Below are 22,258 nucleotides of genomic sequence, written 5' to 3'. Positions count from 1 at the left end.
CCGGGAAGGGAACGGGCGCGGGGTCGTGGGGTCCCGGTCCGGCGGCCCTACATCACCTGCTGAGCTCACCGAGCATCGTGCGTGCTCCGAAAGGCGGCCTTCGGTCGTTCTGCCTTCAGTCATTCTGCCGGGTTTTTGTCATCCGCAATTTTAATTTTTTTTTTTAGCAGCGGTAATTTTGCACTTCAAGCTGACGGGTGGATGCATTGAAGAGTGTGAAGAGGAGTACGTACCCATTCAGAAAACTCTCGAGAAACACCCCCGTCTCACCGTGATTCATCCCACATTACTACAAACCATTTATCTCGAAATCTTAACACGTGTGTTCAAACATTTAATACAATGCTTTTCTGCGGCGTCACGTTTTAGAGCAGACTGGAATGAAACGCTTTTGCTAACTTCAATATTATGGCCACGTTCTGTTTGCAACCAAAGCTCCAGTTTCAAAGAACCAAAAGCACGTTTTTATGTTCCATTCTACAGTTACAGAACATAATTTTTACCCCTGCTCTTCATGAGTCAAATCCTGTATTTGGATTCTTTTTCCCAGTTGTTGCCAAGCTAAGGGGCCTACATGTTTCAGTACTGATTAGATATCAAACCTATTTCTGCTTTCTACAGTCTTCACAATTCTCTGGTAACCAATTGCAACCACATAGTTCTGCAGTCAAGCCTCCACAGCCAGCCTCAACATAAACTCATGGCTGCAGATTTGAAAATAAGACTCTCCCTCAGTAGACTGGAGAATGGTTCATCTGTATTTAAAATCCTATCCTTTGTACTACTTTTTCAAAACACAAAGATGAAATATTAAGTAGCTCTGTCTCTGAGCTGCCAACACATTCACCTTCAAGATGACCTTTTTCAAGACAAAATACTTTTATAAACAACCAGGTATGCTAAAAATACTACTTTAGTGGAAATCTGCTTGTATCTGTACAGCTTAGTTAAATTTAACAAATTTAAGATCTCAGGTCTCTAAAACTCCTCTTACTGTCTACCACCTTTTAAACTGTATGTTATATATATAGTTTTCAGAATATTGAGTAACATAGTTATTTACATATGATTTATTCTGCTAATGGCAAAGTTAGATTCCGATAGTTGAGAATCTTTCTTTTATTGTAGGAAGGTTGGTTGTTCTTTGATCAGTTGTGGTATGGGGATTTTTTGCAGTACATGTGTTAGACGATTTGTGTTCACTTTCAAGCACATTAGCAAAAATCTCTGACATCTGAGGTGGGAGCTTGTAGGAACAAATGTCACGAAATGTCTGTGTGTCCTCTTCTGGAGCTCATGTTTTGCACTGGTTTCTGCCAGCAGAATAAAGGATTATCAATACTCTGAAAATCAGCTCAGTTATAAGAAACTGATCTGTAAGACCAGATCACCATTCTTACTTATTTATTATTTAGTTTTTAGTTTTAGTATTTAGTTTTTCCAGTAATTAAAGGATAGTTGGTTGCCCTACAGGAAGAGCTGGGGGATGGTTTCGTTTTGATTTTTGTTTATACAGTAGAAGGTTTATTTATGGATTGATAAATACAATATCCAGTCTCACTGGGACAATAAGGCACAACTGTAGGTTACAACTATAGTGTCAGAAGACAGCAACACCTACTTCTAAGCAAATCACAAAGCCACAAGCAATTTTTACTTTTCATTAGTACTGTTACATTCCTATTTTACATGAGGCAGTTATAAAAGTATAATGTTTCATTCTCATACAGAATAGAGCTTTTTAATTTACATTTCTTTCTGGAACTGTGCTGCACTCTGCAAAACTATGAAGTGCAACATTTTACTTTTGAATTCCTTTATTTATAACAAATCAAAAATCCTTCAGAGACTTGCATGTTATTTTTCAATGAAAGTGATGATTGAAGGAACTGAGAAAAAAGGGAAATGCACATTTAACAGTAGTTTTGAGACTGGTAAGTATTTATAGAAATGTTAACACATGACAGAGAAGCAGTTATAACACCGATTCTTCAACAAACAAGCTCCCAGGATTTTTTGGTTTTATTGGAAGTATCTCCCTCATTGTGGAATGCTCCAGCTGAACTACACGAGATCATTTGTCAATCTAGCCACAGAAAATTGTTACTATTGAACCTTCAAGGATTCCGATCTCTTTAATTTATCAGCATTACATTAATAGTATTAATCATCTTACACTTGCAAAGAGATTTGTATAGAAATACATTCTGAAATATTTGGGATAATATGATCTTTCCCAAATTGTATTCTTATGCCAGAGCTTTCTTAAATAGAGCTACCACCCTCAACACAAATATAACAGACTAGGACTTTCATACTGGAAAATATAAATAATTACTCATTATGCAGGCCACTATAATTGGGGAAAAAACCCTATAAAATCAAGTTTCACAATTTTGTGTTTCATGACACTGTTACCAGGGGCAGTTACAGAACTACAAATCCAGATTTTAGCACAACTGGTTTTCTTGCATTTTGTACACTGGTAAACAAATTTACACTTTCAGAAGCAAAACCACCCTGATGAGGGGAGGGATCTTAGATGAAAACATTCTGGAGAGGACACTTCATGGTCCACCAGCTGTCAAGCCTGCAAGCTATGCAAAGGAAAGAAACAAGTTTCTGCCTCTGCTGCTAGAACAGTTCAAGTGACATAGTGCAGATTTCCTATTCCTTTTGAGAATACCACAGCCTGTCCCCACCATAGATTCTACTATTGTCCCTGTGAATTCATTCCACAAAGAACAAAATCTATTCACAGGACTTTAAAGTACTCTTGGCTATCATCATGCATTTGTGCTAGTTGTACAATGAAGCCAGAGAAATTGAGACGTTCTCAAGTAAAAGGCAGACTTAGAAGCACTGAAGAAACAAGTCTGCATGTAAAGAGCCAAATGGGAAAGGGGCAAAAATACTTTTTAAAAAAAGGCAGCTGTAATGTGGCAGAAGTGAATCATTATCAATGCACCTAGTATTTGAGTAGATGCTTGTCTCTGAAATGTTTCAGAGGGCACTTCTGTGGCATGTTCTGTTTTTCTATTCTCAGATTCAGAGCTCAGAAGAATCAGTTTGTAGATTAAACAGTAGTGTTTTAAGGAGAGACATTTTTACTGAAACGGTAGTGCAGAAGGAGACAAGAAAAAGGGCAAAAAACCCAGGATGGACAGCATTAAAAAAAGCTTTTCCAAGTTGCATGGCAGCCATTTCCCTTCGTTCCTGTAGCACAGGGAATGTTGACATTGGGAGAACAAATCAGGGAGGGGTTGGAGATGTACTGTATATGCACCAGTAGCAATGCTCTGGGGTATGGTGCTAAGGAGAAAATGAAGTTCTATTCATTACATAGTTGGAGTAGAAAGGAATAGGCTCTCCATCCATCAGTGAAGGAATCGAATGCTCATTTTCTGCTCTACATCCACCTTCTCCAAAACCTGCAATAAAATTGAGAAACAGCTACTTAAGTTACTGTACATCTCTCCTACAAGGTTTCTTAGTCTAGTAGTGAGGGAATGGGCAGGAACGTGGGATGTCTTCAATTCAGCATGCCAGTCCTTCATCTAGATGGAGACTGCTGTTTCTCATTGTGGGCTAAGGTCCATCCAAGGGAAGGAACTTAGCCATCAAAGCCACAAGAAGGCCATCAATCAAAATATAACTCATGTGGTTTCAGTCTGCCAACAGCACAGAAAGGCCTGGATTTCCAAAACTAGACTGTGTGGTAATGTCCAGCCAGGAAACACAAGGGAGAATGGAGTAGAGAAAGGGATGTGAGCAATTACTGAAGAGCAAAATCAAGACCAGAGCACCACTAATGTAGGTCATTGTAAAACTGGGGTGGCAAATTCATTCACTAAATTGCTATTAACACTGAGGCATGAAGACATTACTCTGCTCCAGGCTATTTCAGGCAGCAGATTTCAGTGCTCCAAGATGAAAGTAATTTATGTTTGATGAGACCTCTGGAAGTCTTTCAGTCTAATCCCTCAATTCCTACTTAAAGCAGGGCCTACTGAATCAGGTTGCTCAGGCCTTTGTCCTGCTTACACTTTAAGTATCTCCAAGGAAGAAATTTCTACATCTTTCAGAAGCTATGACCATCCTCCTTGTAAAATATTTTCCTTAGAGCAAACTACGATTTCCCATGTTGTAACTTGTTTCTGTTGCCTTTCTGTCATCTCCAAGATAAGTCTAGTTCCTCTTGTCAGTACTATCCCATTAGATAGCTGAAATTGCTCTGCTACAGGATAACTTTCTACACTGACTATCTAAAATGGCTCCCTACTATTACCTATTTCAGACTATCAAAACATGTAATTCAAAGTACCAGAGCTAGGAACTTGAATACCAGTATTAGTTGTGCTGCTAGCAGATGAAAACCCATGAAAGCTGATCAGTGCTATTACAGTAGAAGAATTAATCTGTTCTAACTGTGCTAGTCAGGTTACTTGTGTAGAAAGAAGCTGCAAAACAAAAAGTGAAAGTTCTTCAGTATATTCAGGGCTGTAGCTTTATTTAAGAGTATAAAGAAACATGTGGACTAATTATTAGCACCCTGACAGTATTGAAAAAAAACAAAACATGACTAATAAAGGGATTAAAAAACTAGCAGAAGGCTTTGCCCAAATGCAGGCACAACTATTTCAATGACTTCCTCTCTGTTCCTATTTGCATTTGTCTGAATGACTTGCTCATTACTGAGCAGCTTCACTTGTCATTAAAAACATAGTTTACAAACCTTTACAAATTCTGCAAAGGAGATGGCACTATCTCCATCTTGATCAGCTTCCTGGATTGTCCTGTCAGCAATGCTGCCCAGCTGTTCATCAGAAATATTTACACCAACCATCATCCGTAATACCTGTAGTATACAAAATAACCACCACTGACATAGGAACAGAAGTATTCTTAGTGTTTTCTTTTTATGTGTACTGTCAAAATAACACCACACAAGATTTTCACTGAATTAATTTCTAGCCAGACTTCTGTTGTCCTTTGTACATTAAGTCTTTCAGGAAATATAGGTATCTTTTGCAGCTACCACTGACAAAGAATCCTGCTTTTTCACTAGGCAGCAGGAAAAGGCAGAAGCAAGAGAAAATTTTTGGAACTAGGAACAAGTAATTTTGTTCAATGCTTCTACTTTTTCCCCCAGAAAACATACCAGCATTTGATTGAATATCTGCTGTTTGAGATGTTTGCCTACAGGAATCTTGAAAGTACATGGTCCAGTGCCGTTACCCTCCACATTCAGTAAAGCATTTTCTGAGCGGATAGAAGAGGGCAGTTCCAGTCAAAAGCAAACCTTTTTCTTACATCAGGAACCACAAATTGCCATGTGTACTTCCCAGGATTAGTAGCATGTAATTACTCCTAGCACAAGACTAGTTTCATACATATGCAGAACTGATGAACTTTGATTACCTTTGATTAGTTTTACTGTGTACAGAGGATGCACAGAGGATCAGGCAAACAACCTAATCCATCTCAGTGACTGTCCTTTTGAAATCCTTTTAGAAGCACCTTTGAAAGTTACAGAAGGTAGTTTTTAAGGAGCTTAGTATATTTGTTGAATGTTTAGGTGTCACTAGCAAAGTATCTGCCTAGCCTACCAAATAAGAATAAAGTCCCATACTATATTTAAAGCTTTAAGGCAGAGGTAAGCAAAGCCACCACATTACTCCAGCAGCTCTTTTGAGAAAACCGTTGCAACTTCCCTCTTCTAAGTGGGTATGAAGTGACAGAGATCATCATGATTGAGTCATTCAAAGCAGCCCTGTGCTATTTACCTGGAGAAGCTCATCCCTGGAAATTTTGTCATCTTTATCTAGATCATATAATCGAAAAGCAACTACAGGGAAGAAAGAAAGAGAAAGAACAGTTAAATTCAAGTGACGTTATTTATATTCATAATAATAGATGTACCTGAAAGAAAAACAACAAAAGTACTTGTAAATTATTTTAAGAGAATTAGCTTAGAATTTTAATTCACCATAAAACTCATCCTCAGTTCCATAAAGTATTGTTAGCACACACAGGAATAGCATTACTGCAAATAATGGGAATTTCTTTTGTTCACAAGCACTCTGCTTGCAGGATATTTCCTAAAAACCTCAAGTCATGGAAGAATAATTATCACTAAGATACATTCAGACCTTTAATTTCAGAGCCAACCATTTTTACATGATCATTCGTTCTCTTTGACTATATTCTGGATATGACAAATTTTAAGTGCTCTGAGGACTGTTGCCAACTTTGATTAGCAAGAAAGAGCATTCTGCTCATAAACTGTAGGCAGATATCCAATACTTAAGAAAGTACTCAGCTGAAGGTGGGGAAAAAAAGCAGAATTATATGGAAGAACTCGAGAAATAAGCATAAATGGTCATTCATGTATGGGATGTGGCTTCTAAATCTGAAATAATTTTGATACAAACCATTTTGAAACACACTTCTGTTATGAGACATCTTGTATATTACTCAAGAGTCAACTAATTCCACCAAATTCTAACAAAACAATGGCTCAATTGTTGACATTCTGAACAGATAAGGTTCCAAGTAAGCTTTCAAAAGATTAGGCATTAGAAGAGATCATTCCACAAGAAATAACTGTGCAGGAAATCCCAACCCCCTTTCCTCCAATCCTAAGGGGAAAAAAAAACCCCAACCCAACCAAAAAGAAGATGGAAAAATAATTTATTCTATAGGAAGGTTCATATTTCTTACAGTGGAGCTTGTTACTTCTGCTGTTCAGTGGTTCTGGTCCATTCTGGTCTTTGCTCTTTTCATTATCTTCTATGGGTCGGAAGTGGGCTAGTGTCCTCATGAATCCACGGAAATTCACCTGGTCCTCTCTGTGTAAGAATTCAGCAGGTCAATTTTTGGCATGCCTTATATAAGCTCTTCATTTCAGTGAGGAAGACTCTTAATATCCGAAGCACCAAGACCATGTGAACTCTCATTCTCATCTCCCCAGGGTTTGGCTGCCTATGCTGTTGCACGCTGGGATTGTGCTGTTACAAAGTATGATGTGTAAAAAAACAGAAGCTGTGAGAAATCTTACTGAAGGCTCCCCTTCCCTGACCTGCAAAGTCTATTTAAGCTGAAGCCCTCACCCTTAACCACGCCTGAGCTATCTTGCTGATCTGGATTGACTTGATACAGTTTCAGCACTGTCAGACTGGCTGACCAGACTGCAGTCACTGGGCCTGCTCTGCTTCTTGTGTTGAGGTGTGTGCCCTTCTTCAGCAAGTACAGCACCCCCTCCAGCTTTGCTGTCACCATTGGCCCCTGCCTGTGGTGCTGTCATTGCTCAGTGCTCTCTGACAGAGAGTTCTCTAGTTTCTGTGGGAACCAGCCATGTAAGTACTTCCCAGGATGCCTTGTTTCTGTTCAGTAAACCCTGCTTCGTTTTAACTGGTATTATGACTTGATCAGACAATCCAACCTTCATCAATCAGTAATAGCAACTGTGTTCAAGAGATTCCATAGGACAATCCAGAGAGGCATAATGAAGAAAGACAATATTGAAAATTAGATCATCTCTTTGGATTTGTGTTAGAAGTGTCATAATCTATGTGTTAAATGTAATAAAAACCTAAAATCAACCAACCAAAAAAGATAATGTAATAACAATGGTACACTTACTATATCAGATACAGTAAGACCAAATTAGTTAATTGTAATGATTGTAATGCTGCTTAGCACAGAATAGTGTTGACACAAGTTTGCTTTAAGAACCAAATTCTATACATGGCCAGAAATTTCTTCATAAGTGTTCAGTAGTTTAAGAAGAAGAGTGGGAAATTGTGACAGGAGCCGTAGTTTCTCAATAAACAAAGCCCAAAAAAGTCTTGTGAAGTTGTAAAGTGTTTCTAATTAAGAGAATTAAAATATGCTGAGGAAATTATGTACCCACACACACTGCATGGCAAGTTTGAAGTGTTCAGGTATTAGTCAATCCAAATTCTGTGCCTTAACTATCAGCATTACACTTTTATGAAAACTTCTGACAAACCACAAATTTTGTGCCTGCTCTTAAATTCAGTTTGTTGAAACTCACCCTTCTGGAAAGAAGGCATTGATAATTCTGTCTCCGAGTGGATTGATGGCAAGCTCTGGAATCCGCTGGAAATCTTCACGGCTAAGGAAAGCAAGAACACAACCAGTCAGCATAAAGTTGAAGTCAGAGAAGTTGCTTAAAAAAAATTTACAGTAAAACATCAGTGGAATCCTATTTCTGCAGCAAGACATTTGGTGATTTTGAAAATGCAACTTTTTAAATCATGTTTTCTTTATGACTAATGGCAAAATAAAACAAAAGACAATGCCAAACCTATATTGCATTACAAACTAGCAGTGCTCATTTATCATGTTAACAACACTTCTCAGACACTAACATCATTTGTGCTAGAAACTTTATTGTAATGATGCCAACTAGTTTGCAATGTAAGAAAAGGAAAGCTTCTGAAGTTGTTTTGAAAGAAATTCTGGCTCAATGAAAATATTCATTGGAGTTTTTAAATAATTATTTTGGTACTTAATCACATGAATTGTCATGACTTTTCTAGACTGCCTTATTTCAGATTCTGGAAGAATACCATACTTCTCTAAGCAAACTACAGGTCATTAGCATGTTCTGATAGATTTTTTTTGTTTGTGTATGCAATAAATCTGTATCTTATTATAAATAGCAAATTTCAGATTATTTTCGCTTCAACCAAGCAGTATTCCTATTTTAAAATGGCAATGTTACACTTTTACAGGTACCTGTACACCAGATATAATTTCACCAGTATAAGCAAGTACTCACTGCTCTTGCCAGCCATTCTATTTTCTGGTCATGATTATTTGTACACAGCACAATACAAACACAGCTGTGCTTACACTATTATTCTTCTGATCTGAAAGACATCGTGAGCTGTACTGCATACACATTTTAGAACAGTATTAACATGAACACAGTCATACTGCAATTCTCCTATTAGAATTGCACTAGAATTTTCTCTTTTCTTTCAACCCAACAGACTGTCAGTGACAGCAGAGTGGGTAATCTTGGTGTAACCAAGGCAAACACACCAAATGTATCTTAGTGAGCAGGTTTGCTTGGTTTGTTTTTCCTTACAACAGAACACAGCAACTTATCAGTTAGTACTTCATAGTCATCTAGATTTTAAATTGCAAACAGCAAGGGGGTTAAGCTGTAAGAAATTCCCACTCTGTTCTGTCTGCATGTGTAACATCATGTTTCCTGCCCAATCTCCAGAAATATTGGCAGTTCCCTTCAAGTCAAATGCAGTCTTGCTGGTTTTGAAATTGGGGTCAAAGTCTCAAATGTTTGCTACTTTTCAAAACTATGCTCACTAACTAAACTGGCAACAAGGTCTGACTCATGACATCATTAAACCAAAAACTTGGCTTAGTAAAGTAAACACAACCACATTTTGAGATTATTTAAATATAAAACCCTTTAATATTGCTGTGATATTAAAGGGTAAAAAAGAAATTGGCTGACTTTATCACTAGTCTAGCTTGGGAAAGGCAGAGAAGCAAGATGTTCGAGTTTTACATGTATTCTAAAGCACTTTTTGCACCCAGTCACCACCACAGCACTGTTAAGAATCCTAATTACAGTCTGTTACATCGTGGTTAAACTGTCTGACCTTCTAACAGAGTGACCTGACCATATTTTTAAGTTATCCCAGCAAACTTCTCTGACCAGGTCCCGTGTTATTTTTAATAGGCAAAGTTAACATCTGTTTAGCATGATCAACTTGTTACCAGACCCTTCAGGACTGCAGCATTTTAAGCTATTGCTGAAGGGCAAAGTATGCATTAGTGATTTAAGCAGGAGATGCAGTGATATGGAAAGCCTATGTCCTAATAACAGTATTTTAACAGCAGAACTTCAATATCAATGCTAACTTTATAACCTAAAAGCAGCAGCTGCTCTCTCTTCCATGTAGACCAAAATCCTAATCCTTCAGAAATTTTTACTTGCATGTAATGACTTTTTAGTATTCAGCCTCCAGTGAGTCTGTTTTCTAACAGGAGATTAATAATTAACCACAAATAATTCCCTGGTTTCAAATCTATTTGTCCTGTCATTATCAGGGTTGCAGTAGAGCACTTTTGCTTATTAAGAGCACATTACTGAGTGAGTGTTATAACTGAAATAGCTGCAACAGCCATAAAAGCAAATGAATGTGAGGCAAGTTATTCTCCACTTTATAAAGCTAAGCTTTCCTGCAGTCATTAGGGACCAACTTCACCTGGCTGAAGCTGGCACTTACATGAAATTTAATACCCTCTACTTCTTATGTATTCATGGGCAACAAGGCTCTTCTAAGGTATCTTTACATGAACCTGGCTCTTATGAAATCTTTGCTTAAATGCAACAGGTAAAGCCACCTTTAATTGTGGACATTATGCAGGCCAACCATTTAATACATACCCCAGTGTATTCACAATTAGATGTCATTTGCAGCTAATAATTTCTAGAGTCTAAGCAAGACAAGTGTTCCTAAGCATGAGTATTCCCTCCAAGGCACAGAGCAAATCCCTACTGTAAAGGTAGTTCTGCCTGATCCTAAAGACTGCAAGAAGCCTACAAGACCCTTTTCTTCCTTCTCTTTCTGTTGTTCATTCTCCTGTTACTTCTAGATATTAGCAAAACGCTGTTCTATTTGTTCAGGGTGACAGGGATGAGGAGGGGTATCTAGAGCTGAGGGAAAGTAAAACAATGGAAAGGAAAAAACTCCCATATATATGAGCATCAGAAGTGGTAGAGGAAAGGAAAGATGCCCAGACTATACAGGTAACAAGAAATGACTTGAAGAAGGGCAATAACTAAAAGCAGTAAGACATATTATGCAAGTTAGTAAAAAATATTTAAGAGCTTGCTGCTGAAGAGGTTCCATTGCTCCATTCCCTTTGCTAACATCAGCTTTGCATTCATCTAACCTTTTGATGGTCCTAACGTATCCCCTATAAAAAACTCCCTACCTTCCCCCTCTCCAATTAGCTTTCTGTTGAATTCACAACTTGAGGCAGTTCAAAAACTTAAAAAAAAAATCTAAGAGCACCACAGCTGACAATGAGGTGCTGGAAGCCTGGAGAAGTTATGGGGAATGAATACCAATATCTCCCCCCTTCAGGATTGTGTCATCCATCTCATCTAACTCCATCTTACGCATGCTCTACGCAAACATTAAAAGTTGCTTAACTATCACAGCACTAATTGGTTCATAAACATAAGGCCAAGGAGTATGCAAAAAGGTGATAATTAGATGAGCAATAAGGAAGGAAAGAAAAAAGGCAGCATGCATAAAGTGTGGTTGAAGATGCAAGTATAGACTATTCTTGTACCCTGTCTTTTCCAATCCAAACCCATATCCTTCCTGTCTTTTCTATTTTAGACAAAGCTAAAAATGCTTTGCATTTTCTTGAGCGAAAGTAAAGAACTCCACATTCACAGAGCTAGCTTTTACATTTTGCAATCTTGAAGTATCTGTTTTAACTAATAAGACCAAGCCTGACATCTTTCCAGACCCAGATGGTTCAGTCAGCTGACAAAGACTGACAGATGGCCTGGCTGGCTCATGTTACCCTTCTCTCAGGATCAGAGGCTTTCTGAAGTTCTCCAGAAGACATGTGTGAACAGCTTTCACAAACACAAGACATGTATAAACAGCTCAGTATGTCTATTCTCTGTAGCTACCAGCTTTCAGATCCTTCCTTCTTCCATGGTTACCAGGCTATACCAATTACTGTACAGTAAAAACCACTTCTCAAGCGCTTAACCTGTCTTTTCCCCAGTGCCCAAGAAACTACTGTTAAGTGGGAGGTTCCATACAAAAGTTACAGGCAAAGACTGCAGTGTACATAAGTACCTCTATATATGTCTGTCTAGAGCTACTTACTAGTTGATAAGCTTTGGAACCAAGGTATTCTTGTGTGGTGTACACTGCAGTACCAATCCAACAGGGAGACTCACTAAGCAATCACATACTTGCCCTGTTCATGCTATACTACTTCCCCATATTGGAAATCAGCATGTAAGTAAGGAAACATGCACTCCTTTCCTCCTGAGCTATAGTTAGGATGTAAACAGAACAAGTATATTCCAGATTTCACAATTTAGATATAGCTATGGACAACCAAGGGTATCAATCTTTTGTTTTGACAACTCAGCATGTCACAATATTTAAATCAAAGGTGACAAAAGAATTTTCAAGAACAGTTTTGTCTTGTCTTTCCCAACATGGTTTTGTTTAGAAAAAGTGAAGCTAAGGAAAATTACAAAATTTTTCTACACTTTTAAAGAAAGGTGAAGGTAAACCTGATATTTTTATCTTTACAGGTAAAAATGGCTGTAGTCTCTTAGAGAATAAATATGTGAGAGGGGAAAAAAGGAAGCAAAAACCAAAAACTTTTTGAAGACCGAGCTTTGTCTTTATCAATAACCATCTCTAATATTTCATTTCTGTAACTCTTTAAAAACAAAGTGCCTTGAAATTGCACATAGGTATACTGGATAGAAATATCTGGCTATGAAAGATTTCTGCTTTTGATTATAGTTCCAGAACTACCAGGATTAATCATCATCTATCAGATTTTCTGTACAAAGTGCTCTTTACTTTGCCCTTCTTCAGAAGTGTGGTACATATTTAAAGATTTATTTCATGCCATAAAGAACTGACTGACATTTCTTTTCGTAATCATGGTCACATGAGTGATTTTGTCATGTTTGATTTGTAAGTCAAAGGTGCAAGTCATCCTTACGGAAACAATAAATCTTGCTCACAGGAAACAAATATAAGACATACCCTCTGAACTGTTTGGTGGTGGTAAGCAAGTGATAACTTCTTCTTATTTGTCTTAAAGCATCAAGTTCTCTTTGATCTGTATCTCAGAAACCAACATCTATGACCTTCCAAGCTGTAGTTCTTGCTCTCTCCTCAATCTATTTTTCAGGAAGTAGTTCTCCATTACTTAAACTTACAAAACTGCATTTTGAGGGTACCAGAACAAGTTTAAAAAATTGAATGCCACTCTTAAGTCACACATGTTTGAGAGTGGGCTATGCTTAGGGGGCAAGACTGCAAGTCAAGGGATCATAATAAACACGGTTGCTAGGATTTCCCAAACAACCTCCACTTCTTTTCCTAAGTACTACATGATTATCAACAATGGAAGTTTGCCTCCTCCTGATGCATAATACCGTGAAACTAGGCATTGCGCAACAGACATTCATAGCATATTTAATCAATTACTCCTCTTACATAAACTGAGCACAATCACTTTGACATTTATACAAACCTTACGGATTCAGTAAGTGAATTTAGTGTTGGAAGAGAATATGCAAGAGACGAGGAAGAGCATGTCCTAGGTTCAAATTGTGCTAGACTAATTCAGTAGCCATCACCTTTATTCATCAATGAATATTAAATTCACATATAAAGTTTGAAAAGGCTGTTAATGTTCTTTTCCAAATAATTTTAAACATAAGGAATATTAACCTTATCCACAATCTCATCAGTTGATCTCTACATCAGAATTGCCAATGTTACAATTTATATAATGCATTGGTTTAAGTGTCAGAGTGGGCTTTTGGAAGTTCCTGCATATCCCATCCCAAGCCAGTATTTTACGTGCACAATTAATTTAGTCATCCCTTCAGATATGCAAGTCTAGAAATTTACAGTACAGCCACAGTCCAAATCACTGGAGTCAATCAGCCTCAAAACCTACAAAAGGCAAAAAGGGAGGGAGAGTATTTTTAACCCAAAATAATCACATTCTAGTCCTGTTTACCATACAATTCCATATCCAATTACTTAAATGCTGAGAAGTCAGGAATTCGTGGCACCAGAAGGAACTGCGCATTTCCTCCAGGAAAGGAAACTGCAGTATGCCCAAAGTACTGCCAAAGACCATGTATCTTGCCACTTTGATCTTTTAAGAGGTGATTCCAGCATTGCAGTTAGGTTGGTTTAAAGGTAGGCCTATAGCTTTTCTGGGTTTATAGCGCTTCCTGCAATCATATTTTACAAGATCACATATAAAACCTCAGGTGATGCCTGACTCAGGTCACTGAATTTGACTGGGATAGAGCTGCTATGAAATAAATTAACTCTGTAAGAGCCAGATCTCATGTTATGCTACAACGATGTCCCTTTCCCCTTCCCACTCTCCTGCATTCTTCTCCAGCCTTCCTGTGCCACTGTGGCTATATGGTGAATGGGAAACAAAGTCCATGAAAGCGGGAAAGGCTACAGAATGACAGCAAGCAGGGATATATTTTAACAGGCCATCATCTCACCACAGTTAACCTTTTGGTTGGGAATACTATTTTCTAGCAGAATTGGTCCATCAAAATGAAAAATATTTTGCAGATAAAGTTAAAGACTCATCTTTATTTAATTGACTAAGCTGTGAGAAACCAGTTTACTTCTGTAGCTTTCAAATTGTAGATAGGAAACAAACACTAAAGATCTTAGAATGTTCTGCACTACCACTTTAAATAACAGAAAGTTTGTTTAGTCACAATGACTTGGTTCCAGCTCTTTTTTTATTTTTAAGCATGCTAATAGATATGGGTGTTCAACAAGAGGTGCAAAATTAAATATAGTAAATGGACTGCAGATTCAAGTAGTGTTTTAAGACACTGGATATCAGAGACAAGTAAGTATACATCCTTTTTCTTATGAAAGCCAGGATAAAGATGACACAGCAGAACCATTCTTGTATTAAATAGTAGAAGCATCATATAAAGAAAGGTAAGAAATAACAATCTAAAAGCGTTGTTTCACAATTCTGAACATTTTTATAAGACTCTGAATACCAAATCTGAACTTTCTCCTATTAACTACTACAAACCTTCAACACAACAGTAAAGACAGTTGGTACTTAGAGCACCTCAGCTCAACAATTAAACCTTTCATGTAGACAGTAGGTATGAAAGAACTTGTTACAACAGCCTCAGTGATTTACCAATGCGAAGAACAGGTAGATATCCTGCAACAGCAAGCCACCAATACAGATGTGCCAATGCAAGTACAGCCAAATTACCCACCTAAGAGTGCCATTTTCTCCTTTGTCCAGGCTGGTGAAGCGACTGTACAGGCGGGTGATTTGACTGTGTGAGACTGAAGAAAAAAAGAAAGAAGATGACAAATTAGCATGTCAATGATTCCTCATAGGAGAAGACCTCATTACACTGAACTGCGCTGTTGCCAGAAGCTGTATTCAAAAAAGAGTTCACGTAGAACCAGTTACATTGAAAGCAAATGACAAGGAGCATTTAGGGACTCTATGAGCTATAAATCACAGCTCAATATTCAAGAATCTACAAATTAGCTCATTCCTCAAAAATCTGTCTAACTCCATCTTCTACCCATTTCTATTTTTTATCTTTAACAATTTTTGGTTATCTGACTCAGTAAATGTCAATTAAAAAGAAAAAACATTTGGTTCACAGTTCCACTTTATTTCCTTTAATTCTTTTACAGCTAGAAAGAATCTAAACACAGCCTACACTGATAACCTCTATATCACTCATGACACTAAAAACCCTTGCTATAGAATCTTTCCTTCACTTTTGCTTATCTCTACTCCCATTGTCTGTTTTCCACCTAAAGACAGAAAGTGAGCTCAGTTTCTCTGCATCTGGCAAGTGGTCAGAAAGGCTTTAATTTTTACTTTACTTTTCTTCCTTTACAGGACTGCTGAAATCTGAACATTTTGGGTTTCACAGAATAAGAGAATAACCTGACTTGGAAGGGACCCAGAAGGATCATTGGAGTCCAGCTCCTGGCCCTGCATAGCACCATCCTCATGTGCCTGAGAGCATTGTCCAAACATTTAAGGAACTCTGTCAGGCTGATGCTGTGACCCCTTCCCTGGGGAGCCTGTTCCAGTGCCCATTCACTCTCTGGGTGAAAAACCTTGTCCTAATATCCAACCTAAATCTTCCCTGTCACAGCTTCATGCTTCTCCCTCTGATCCTATCACTGCTCACCAGAGAGCAGAGACGAGGAAGGTTTTGTTCCAGAACTTGGAGCCAAAGATAGATTTATTATTAAAATTAATAGTATTTTTCAGATCCTGCATTCAACCAACAATACTTTGGTGCCCAGTCCTCTGTTAAGATCTCTCTGCCTTCGAGGGAGTCAACAGCTCCTCCCAGTTTAGTGACACTGGCAAACTTACTTAGTACGCCTTCCAGTCCTGCATCCAAGTTGTTTACAAAGATGTTAACGAGATCCGGCCCTGAAATGGAGCCCTGCAGAACCCTACAAATGACTGGTCACCAACCTGATGTTACCCCATTCACTGAAACCCTTTGCATCCAACCTGGGAGCCAGTTGCTCACAAAATTAATTTCCAGGTTCTAGGACATGGAATTAAAAATTAAAAAGCCTATTTCTAAAGAAATTTGAGAAGGAGTGGAGCTACAAAGCAAGCAGAAAGTTATTGCAGACTTTAAATCTGCACTTTGAAACATAAATTGCAAAGGCAATATTAAGTTCAGCATAACTGTGTCAACATTATCAAGGTACTAGACAACCCAAGATATTAGACAGCTAGATCTTTGGTCTGTGATGTGAGTGGGATAAACCTCCATAGAACAGCAATTCCTTTAACACTGAAAGAACACTTGTCCTGGTTTCAGCTGGGACAAAGTTCATTTTCTTCTTAGAAACTGGTACAGTGCTGTGGTTTTTGGATTTCATAGGACAGCAAGGATGACAACATACTGTTGTTTTGGCTGTTGCTAGGTAGAGCTTACCCTAAGCCAAGGGCTTCTCAGCTTCCCAGGCTCTGCCAGTAAGGAGGTGCACAAAAAGCTGAGAGGGAGCTCCGCCAGAACAGTTGATCTGAACTGGCCAAAGGGATCTTCTGTACCACAGAACACCATGTCCGGTGTATACAATTCTGGAGGGAATTGGCCAGGAGGGGCCAATTGCAGTTTGGGGACAGGCTGGGCATTGGTCAATAGGAGGTGAGCAGTTGTACTGTGCTTGATTTGTCTTTCTTGGGGTTTACTTCTCATTCATTACAATTAGTATTATCATTGTTATTATTAACATCTTTAAATTATTATTATATTTTAGTTTATTTAAATTATTAAACTTTTTATCTCAACCCATGGGTTTTATCTCCCCTCTCCCCGAGCTTCTCCCCCCACCCTGACAGGGAGTAAGCAAGCATCTGTGTGGTACTTAGTTGTCAGCTGAGGTTAAACCTAAGGCCCTAAAGGAGATCTTGGCTTTTCAGTCTCTTCTGATGAAGTTGATAAATACATGAAATAAGACTGAATTGAATGTTAATGTGTATTCAGTAAAGGTGTGATTGTCTACAATGTTAAACTAGGACTTACTATAATTTTCAGATTAAGTAGTTTAAAAAGCCTTCACCAGAACACGCACAATGCTTCTCTTACTTGCTCAAACTTATTTGGGAAGAACTTGCACAGTAGTTGTTTGATCTGTGACAAGTGAGGCAGGTTTTTTTTTCAGATTTGTTCTTTCTTTCTCGAGGCTATTTGTTTAGGTTCAACAGTTCTCTCCTTTAGCATGACCTGCCAGCAACTGGGTTTTCAAACACATCCCCTCCAGCCTTCTTGTCTCCTCAGCAACTTGCATTCTTTGCATAGGATTGGGCACTTTGCTCAGTTTCACCTCAGGCAACTTCTCTACGATAAGACTGGGCAGCTTGCTCACTTCCAAGTTAAGCAACACACACAGAGAAAACAAGTACCAGTACTCTAAAGACTTCAACCTTCTGCATTTCTGATTTAATGTTTTAGATACCATAACAACAACTAATGGTGAAAAAAAAAGGCTGGAGCCAGGTCTATTAGAAGTCCCATACTCCCACTCCTCCCTGAAAACAAAGAAGGTGATGAGAATTCTACTCAGCTACCATTCCCAAACTGATGTCAGCATCTCCATTTTTGGAACATCACTGTAACAGTTAGTATGTGAGAAATAGTCCATAGCTGTTGACAGGAGAAGTGATATTTTCATTAACGTCACACTAGACAAAAAGCATATCACAGCTCTGTGAAAAAGAAGGATGATTCAGGTTCACCAGTGTCTTCTGTCGTAATTTCCTTTTGGCTCTCATCCCTCACAAAAGCTGTGTCACTGGACATTTTTCAGCGCATTTGTAAGCAAAGTAAAGAGTCTCCTGAATACCTAGGAGAATTAAGATCTGCAATTTATGACTGCTTCTAAAGTTATGACTGAAAATCTACAGTTAAGGCTTAAAATTAGCTGAAACACCATTTTATCTATACTGGTACTCCACTAAGATTCTCCTAAAAATTTAGGGTCAAGACCTCTAAATTAGGAGTTGCTCTCTCTATTTTACTTATGTTAAATCACTATAAAGTTTTTAGCAATTACATATTCTTGTCTACAACAGTAGCATAAACTGCTATAAACATATTTATATACTTAGAAAAATATATAAATATACATCAGAATAATCTATTATCTGCTACCATGCAAACATTTTTTCCTCCCAAATTAAAGTATGAGCATTAATTTATTATTAATCCTTAGGCAGAGTGCTTCAAAGCATGGAAACAAAGGGTGTGAACCAAATAGTTTGTATACTGTTACATTCCAACAGCTTTCCAAAAGCTTGCAACAGAATGCAGACAAGCAACATCTTGGGTCTCTCATCTGGTTTTTTTTATAGTTGTTACTGAAATATCAAAGCAATTAGGATGACTTCAAGGTGTTTTCCTGCTCAAATCTCAAAATGTTTATATGCAAAGCAAACACTTTCCAGACAACACCATGTGAGATTTAGGACTGTCAACTTCAGGCTTCGCACCTGCTGCTGAGAACCTCATGCATTACCGTTGCACATGTCTCTGAACTTACCCTACAAAGTGCTTTTCAATACCACAAAAAAGAGAACAATTTTAATTCAAGCAAATTTCCTTCAAGAGATTGTGTCATTGCTTAGCTTTTGAAAGACTACGCCTCTAGTGCCCTAAAAGACATGCTCTTTATCTGTTCTGCTGAAGAACATTAACAGACAGTTTCTCACTCATGTCAGTATCGTTAGCTATTCAGTTTTGTGCTACATGAAATTGAGCAGAAGTTATACAATTCCACAGTTGAACTCAATCAAACTGGTTAAGTGTTCTGCTCAGTACTACACACCTACCCCAGACGAACTGTAGAAAACACATTTCACAGTAAAGAGGCCAAAAAGGAATCCTTGGGAGCACTTATCAGACCACCAGTTCAAGATGGACTTGTAATGCTGCCAGATTTTTTCATGTCTACAAAGCCCCTTTCTCAAACTCTTCAGTAGATAAAGTATCATCAGCATCAAGTTTCCAACAGACCACAGCAGTCTATTCAGTAACACCACCTTAGCATTCTGCCTGTGAACTTTGATACAGTTAACTAGTGTTTGTTTGGGTTTTTTCCCCACCTTGTATAAATATTTTCACCTATATGACGTGTATAACAATGCTAATATCTTGGCGGAATTTTCCATCTACCTAGAGAAGTATAAAAAGCAGAGAAAAATCACATTCCTAAACTGCAGTTACAGACTGGGGAGAAGAAGAAAATGATTGATAACATCAATGAGACACTGTGATGACTTACAAGCAAGCATGAGTCAGAGATTAGCAAAGTGGTATTAATTATAAAATTTACTAGACAAAAACATGGGGAAATGAATGGACGTCAGGTCACAAAGCTTAAACCCACCAGTCATAACTTTGATCACAGTCTGGTGATACAAGAAGAGCATTTAGCGGCTAACTAGAGTCAAGTGGATTCATTGCTTACAATGCCTATATAGCCATCTTAATGGTATTTATTTAACTATCACATAAGTAAACTTTAAGGAATAAAACACAACAGACAATAAATCAAGTAGCAGCATGAGGAAAAATGTAAAACCTTCTGGAAAAATATTCCAGATTTGGGGTTTGGATTTTGAAGCATCTTTATAAATGAGAGGAGGCTACCTTTACTCCATGATCTTTGTGATGAAAAAGAAAAAATCCATAGAAAGTTATTGCTGGATAAACAGACTTTGACATTTCTACTTGTTTATGACAGCTTTCCTGTAGAAGGTTTTCATAACAGATGGAAAAAGGATCATGGAAACTATGTTAACTCAGCCTGCCAGTACACTAGCTCCAGTGCCTCTTAATTTTCTTCTACTCCTTTCCTGTAGCCACTCATTTTCCTGACACAAATAAACTAACACTTAAGAAGAATATATTATACCATTTATATTGGAAAGAAAACTGAAGAAAGCATTTTCAAGTAGCAAGAACAGATCAGAACATATATTCAGAAGAAAAATTGGAAAAGCTGGGCATGGCATGTTAACCTGAGAAGTTCCCTGGGGAAACAAACAGCAAAGTGATACCTATGATGTTATGACCTCTGCTCCCCAGATAGTCAGGAAGGCGTCCTGCATTTATTATCATTTAGTGGAATTAAATCATTTATTATCATTTGCTGGAACTCTCAGGCAATCATTCTATCAGGCAAATTAACAACACTGGAGTTTCACCTTCTCTAAGGTACTTTATGTTTATGCAGAACAACTCGATCAAATACTGTAGGGTAAATATCTAAATATCAGAGTCCAGCTTAAATAATGCTCTCCCAGTTGCTGGCTAGTACAGGAATTTCACTTATTTTTAGTTAATAACACTTATCTCTCGTGAGATACATTACTTCCTTTATGGTTTAAATGCCACTCAGCATTCATTCTGAATACCCTTACAGCAACTTTAGCACTAGCCCATAAAACAAATAACACTTGGGCGAAAAAATTACTATCCAACGACAGTTTCTTTGGGTTTAAAACTGAGAGAAACTCCAGCACCAGGCACCGAGACAGACAACTCTTCAAAACCCAAGGAGTTACCTCTGACGGAATACAATACTGCACACCCCAAGAGCACTGCTTCCTTTCTATCCCACTGGGATCTCGCTGCTGCTACCGGCAGCGGTGGGGGGGAACCGAGAGGCGCTTCCCAGGTTTCCACGGGCCTGCCACACATGCCCGGCCCCGGGGGCTGCGCTGGCTGGGGCCGGGCACTGCCCTAGCGCGAACGCCGGGGCCGCGCCGGGCAGGGCCTGCCCGGCCCCAGGGACTGCGAGCGGCCCCGCTCCGGCCGCCGAGCCCGCGTACTGCCCGCCCCGCCCCGCCCCGCCGCACTCAGGCCCCCGCACTCACAGCCCGTCTCCTTCTTGATCTCCTCGATCTCCTCGTCCCGCAGCAGAGTGGACGCCCGGGAACCCATCGCCGCCGCTGGGCCCGAGGGGAAGGGAAGGGACGGGCCGGGGGAAGAGTTACGCAGCCGAAGAGCGGCGACGGCGGTGCCACAGCCGCCCGGCACAGGCCCGACCGCGGCCGCCCCTGCTCTGAGGCGGAAGGCGAGCGCGTACCGACTGCCCCGGCCCCGCCCGCCGCCTCCGCCCAGCCCGGCCCGGCCCGGCCCGGCCCGGCCCGGCCCGGCCCCGCCCGCCGCCGCCCGCCCCTCACACGCCCGGCAGCCGCCCACGAACGCCCGCGCGCAGGCGTGCGGAAAGCTCCTGTTCGCCGGCAGAGAGCGGCCAGCTAAAGTAACTGCGTTCTTTATTTCCCAGGTTGATAGCGGCTCCCGGTCCTGCGATCTTGCTTTGTTTTGCAAATCGCAGAATCACAGAACGGGGAAGGTTGGAAGGGACTGCAATGGGTCAACTGGTCCAAGCTCCCTGCTCAAGCAGCATTTGGCACAGGATCCTATCCAGATGATTCTTGAGTATCTCTGGTGAGCGAGGCTCCACAACCTCTCAGGGCACCTGATCCAGTGCATGGTCACCGACACAATAGAGTTTTTCCTCATGTTCAGGTGGAACTTCTGTGCATCCATTTCTGCCCAGTGCCTCTTGCCCTGTTGCTTAGCACCACTGAGGAGAGCCTGGCTCCATCCTCTGACACTTTCCCTTCAGATACTGATAGACATTGAAGAAGTCCACACTCAATCATCTGTTCTTGAGGCCAAACAGGCCCAGCTCCCTCAGCCTATCCTCCAGCTGACCATTCATCCTCATTGCACTCCACCGGTTGCTCCAGGAGCTGCACATCTCTCTTGTACTGAGGAACCAAGAACTGAACACACCACTTCTGATACAGTCTCACCAGGGCTAAGTAGAGGAGCAGAATCAACCCCCCTCGATCTGCTGGCAGTGCTCTTCCTAATGCACAGGACACCATT

At 39.5% G+C, this 22,258-nt stretch overlaps 1 protein-coding gene across 1 annotated transcript; it reads right to left on the bottom strand.

Moving 5' to 3' along the window:
* Positions 1 to 1,501: 1,501 nt before the first annotated feature.
* Positions 1,502 to 21,471, bottom strand: CHP1 (calcineurin like EF-hand protein 1). Its single transcript, XM_030948559.1, has 7 exons — positions 21,235 to 21,471; positions 15,074 to 15,146; positions 8,060 to 8,140; positions 6,724 to 6,851; positions 5,787 to 5,848; positions 4,736 to 4,858; positions 1,502 to 3,431 (listed from the first exon to the last, which is right to left on the bottom strand). The coding sequence occupies exons 1-7, from the start codon at positions 21,299 to 21,301 to the stop codon at positions 3,378 to 3,380; spliced, it is 588 nt and encodes a 195-aa protein (XP_030804419.1). The 5' UTR covers positions 21,302 to 21,471; the 3' UTR covers positions 1,502 to 3,377.
* Positions 21,472 to 22,258: the final 787 nt, after the last annotated feature.

The sequence above is a fragment of the Camarhynchus parvulus genome, chromosome 5 (assembly GCF_901933205.1).
Source record: "Camarhynchus parvulus chromosome 5, STF_HiC, whole genome shotgun sequence".
Lineage (NCBI taxonomy): Eukaryota > Metazoa > Chordata > Aves > Passeriformes > Thraupidae > Camarhynchus > Camarhynchus parvulus.
Note: the sequence above shows the minus strand (reverse complement) of the source record. Positions and strands in the feature narration are given on the sequence as shown.

Coding starts and splice junctions, on each gene's coding strand:
- CHP1 (XM_030948559.1), bottom strand. CDS start 21,301: ATGGGTTCCCGGGCGTCCACTCTGCTGCGGGACGAGGAGATCGAGGAG. Junction 8,141..15,073: donor GGAGAAAATGGCACTCTTAG/GTGGGTAATTTG, acceptor TGCTTTCCTTAG/CCGTGAAGATTTCCAGCGGA. Junction 6,852..8,059: donor AATGCCTTCTTTCCAGAAGG/GTGAGTTTCAAC, acceptor ATTCTTACACAG/AGAGGACCAGGTGAATTTCC.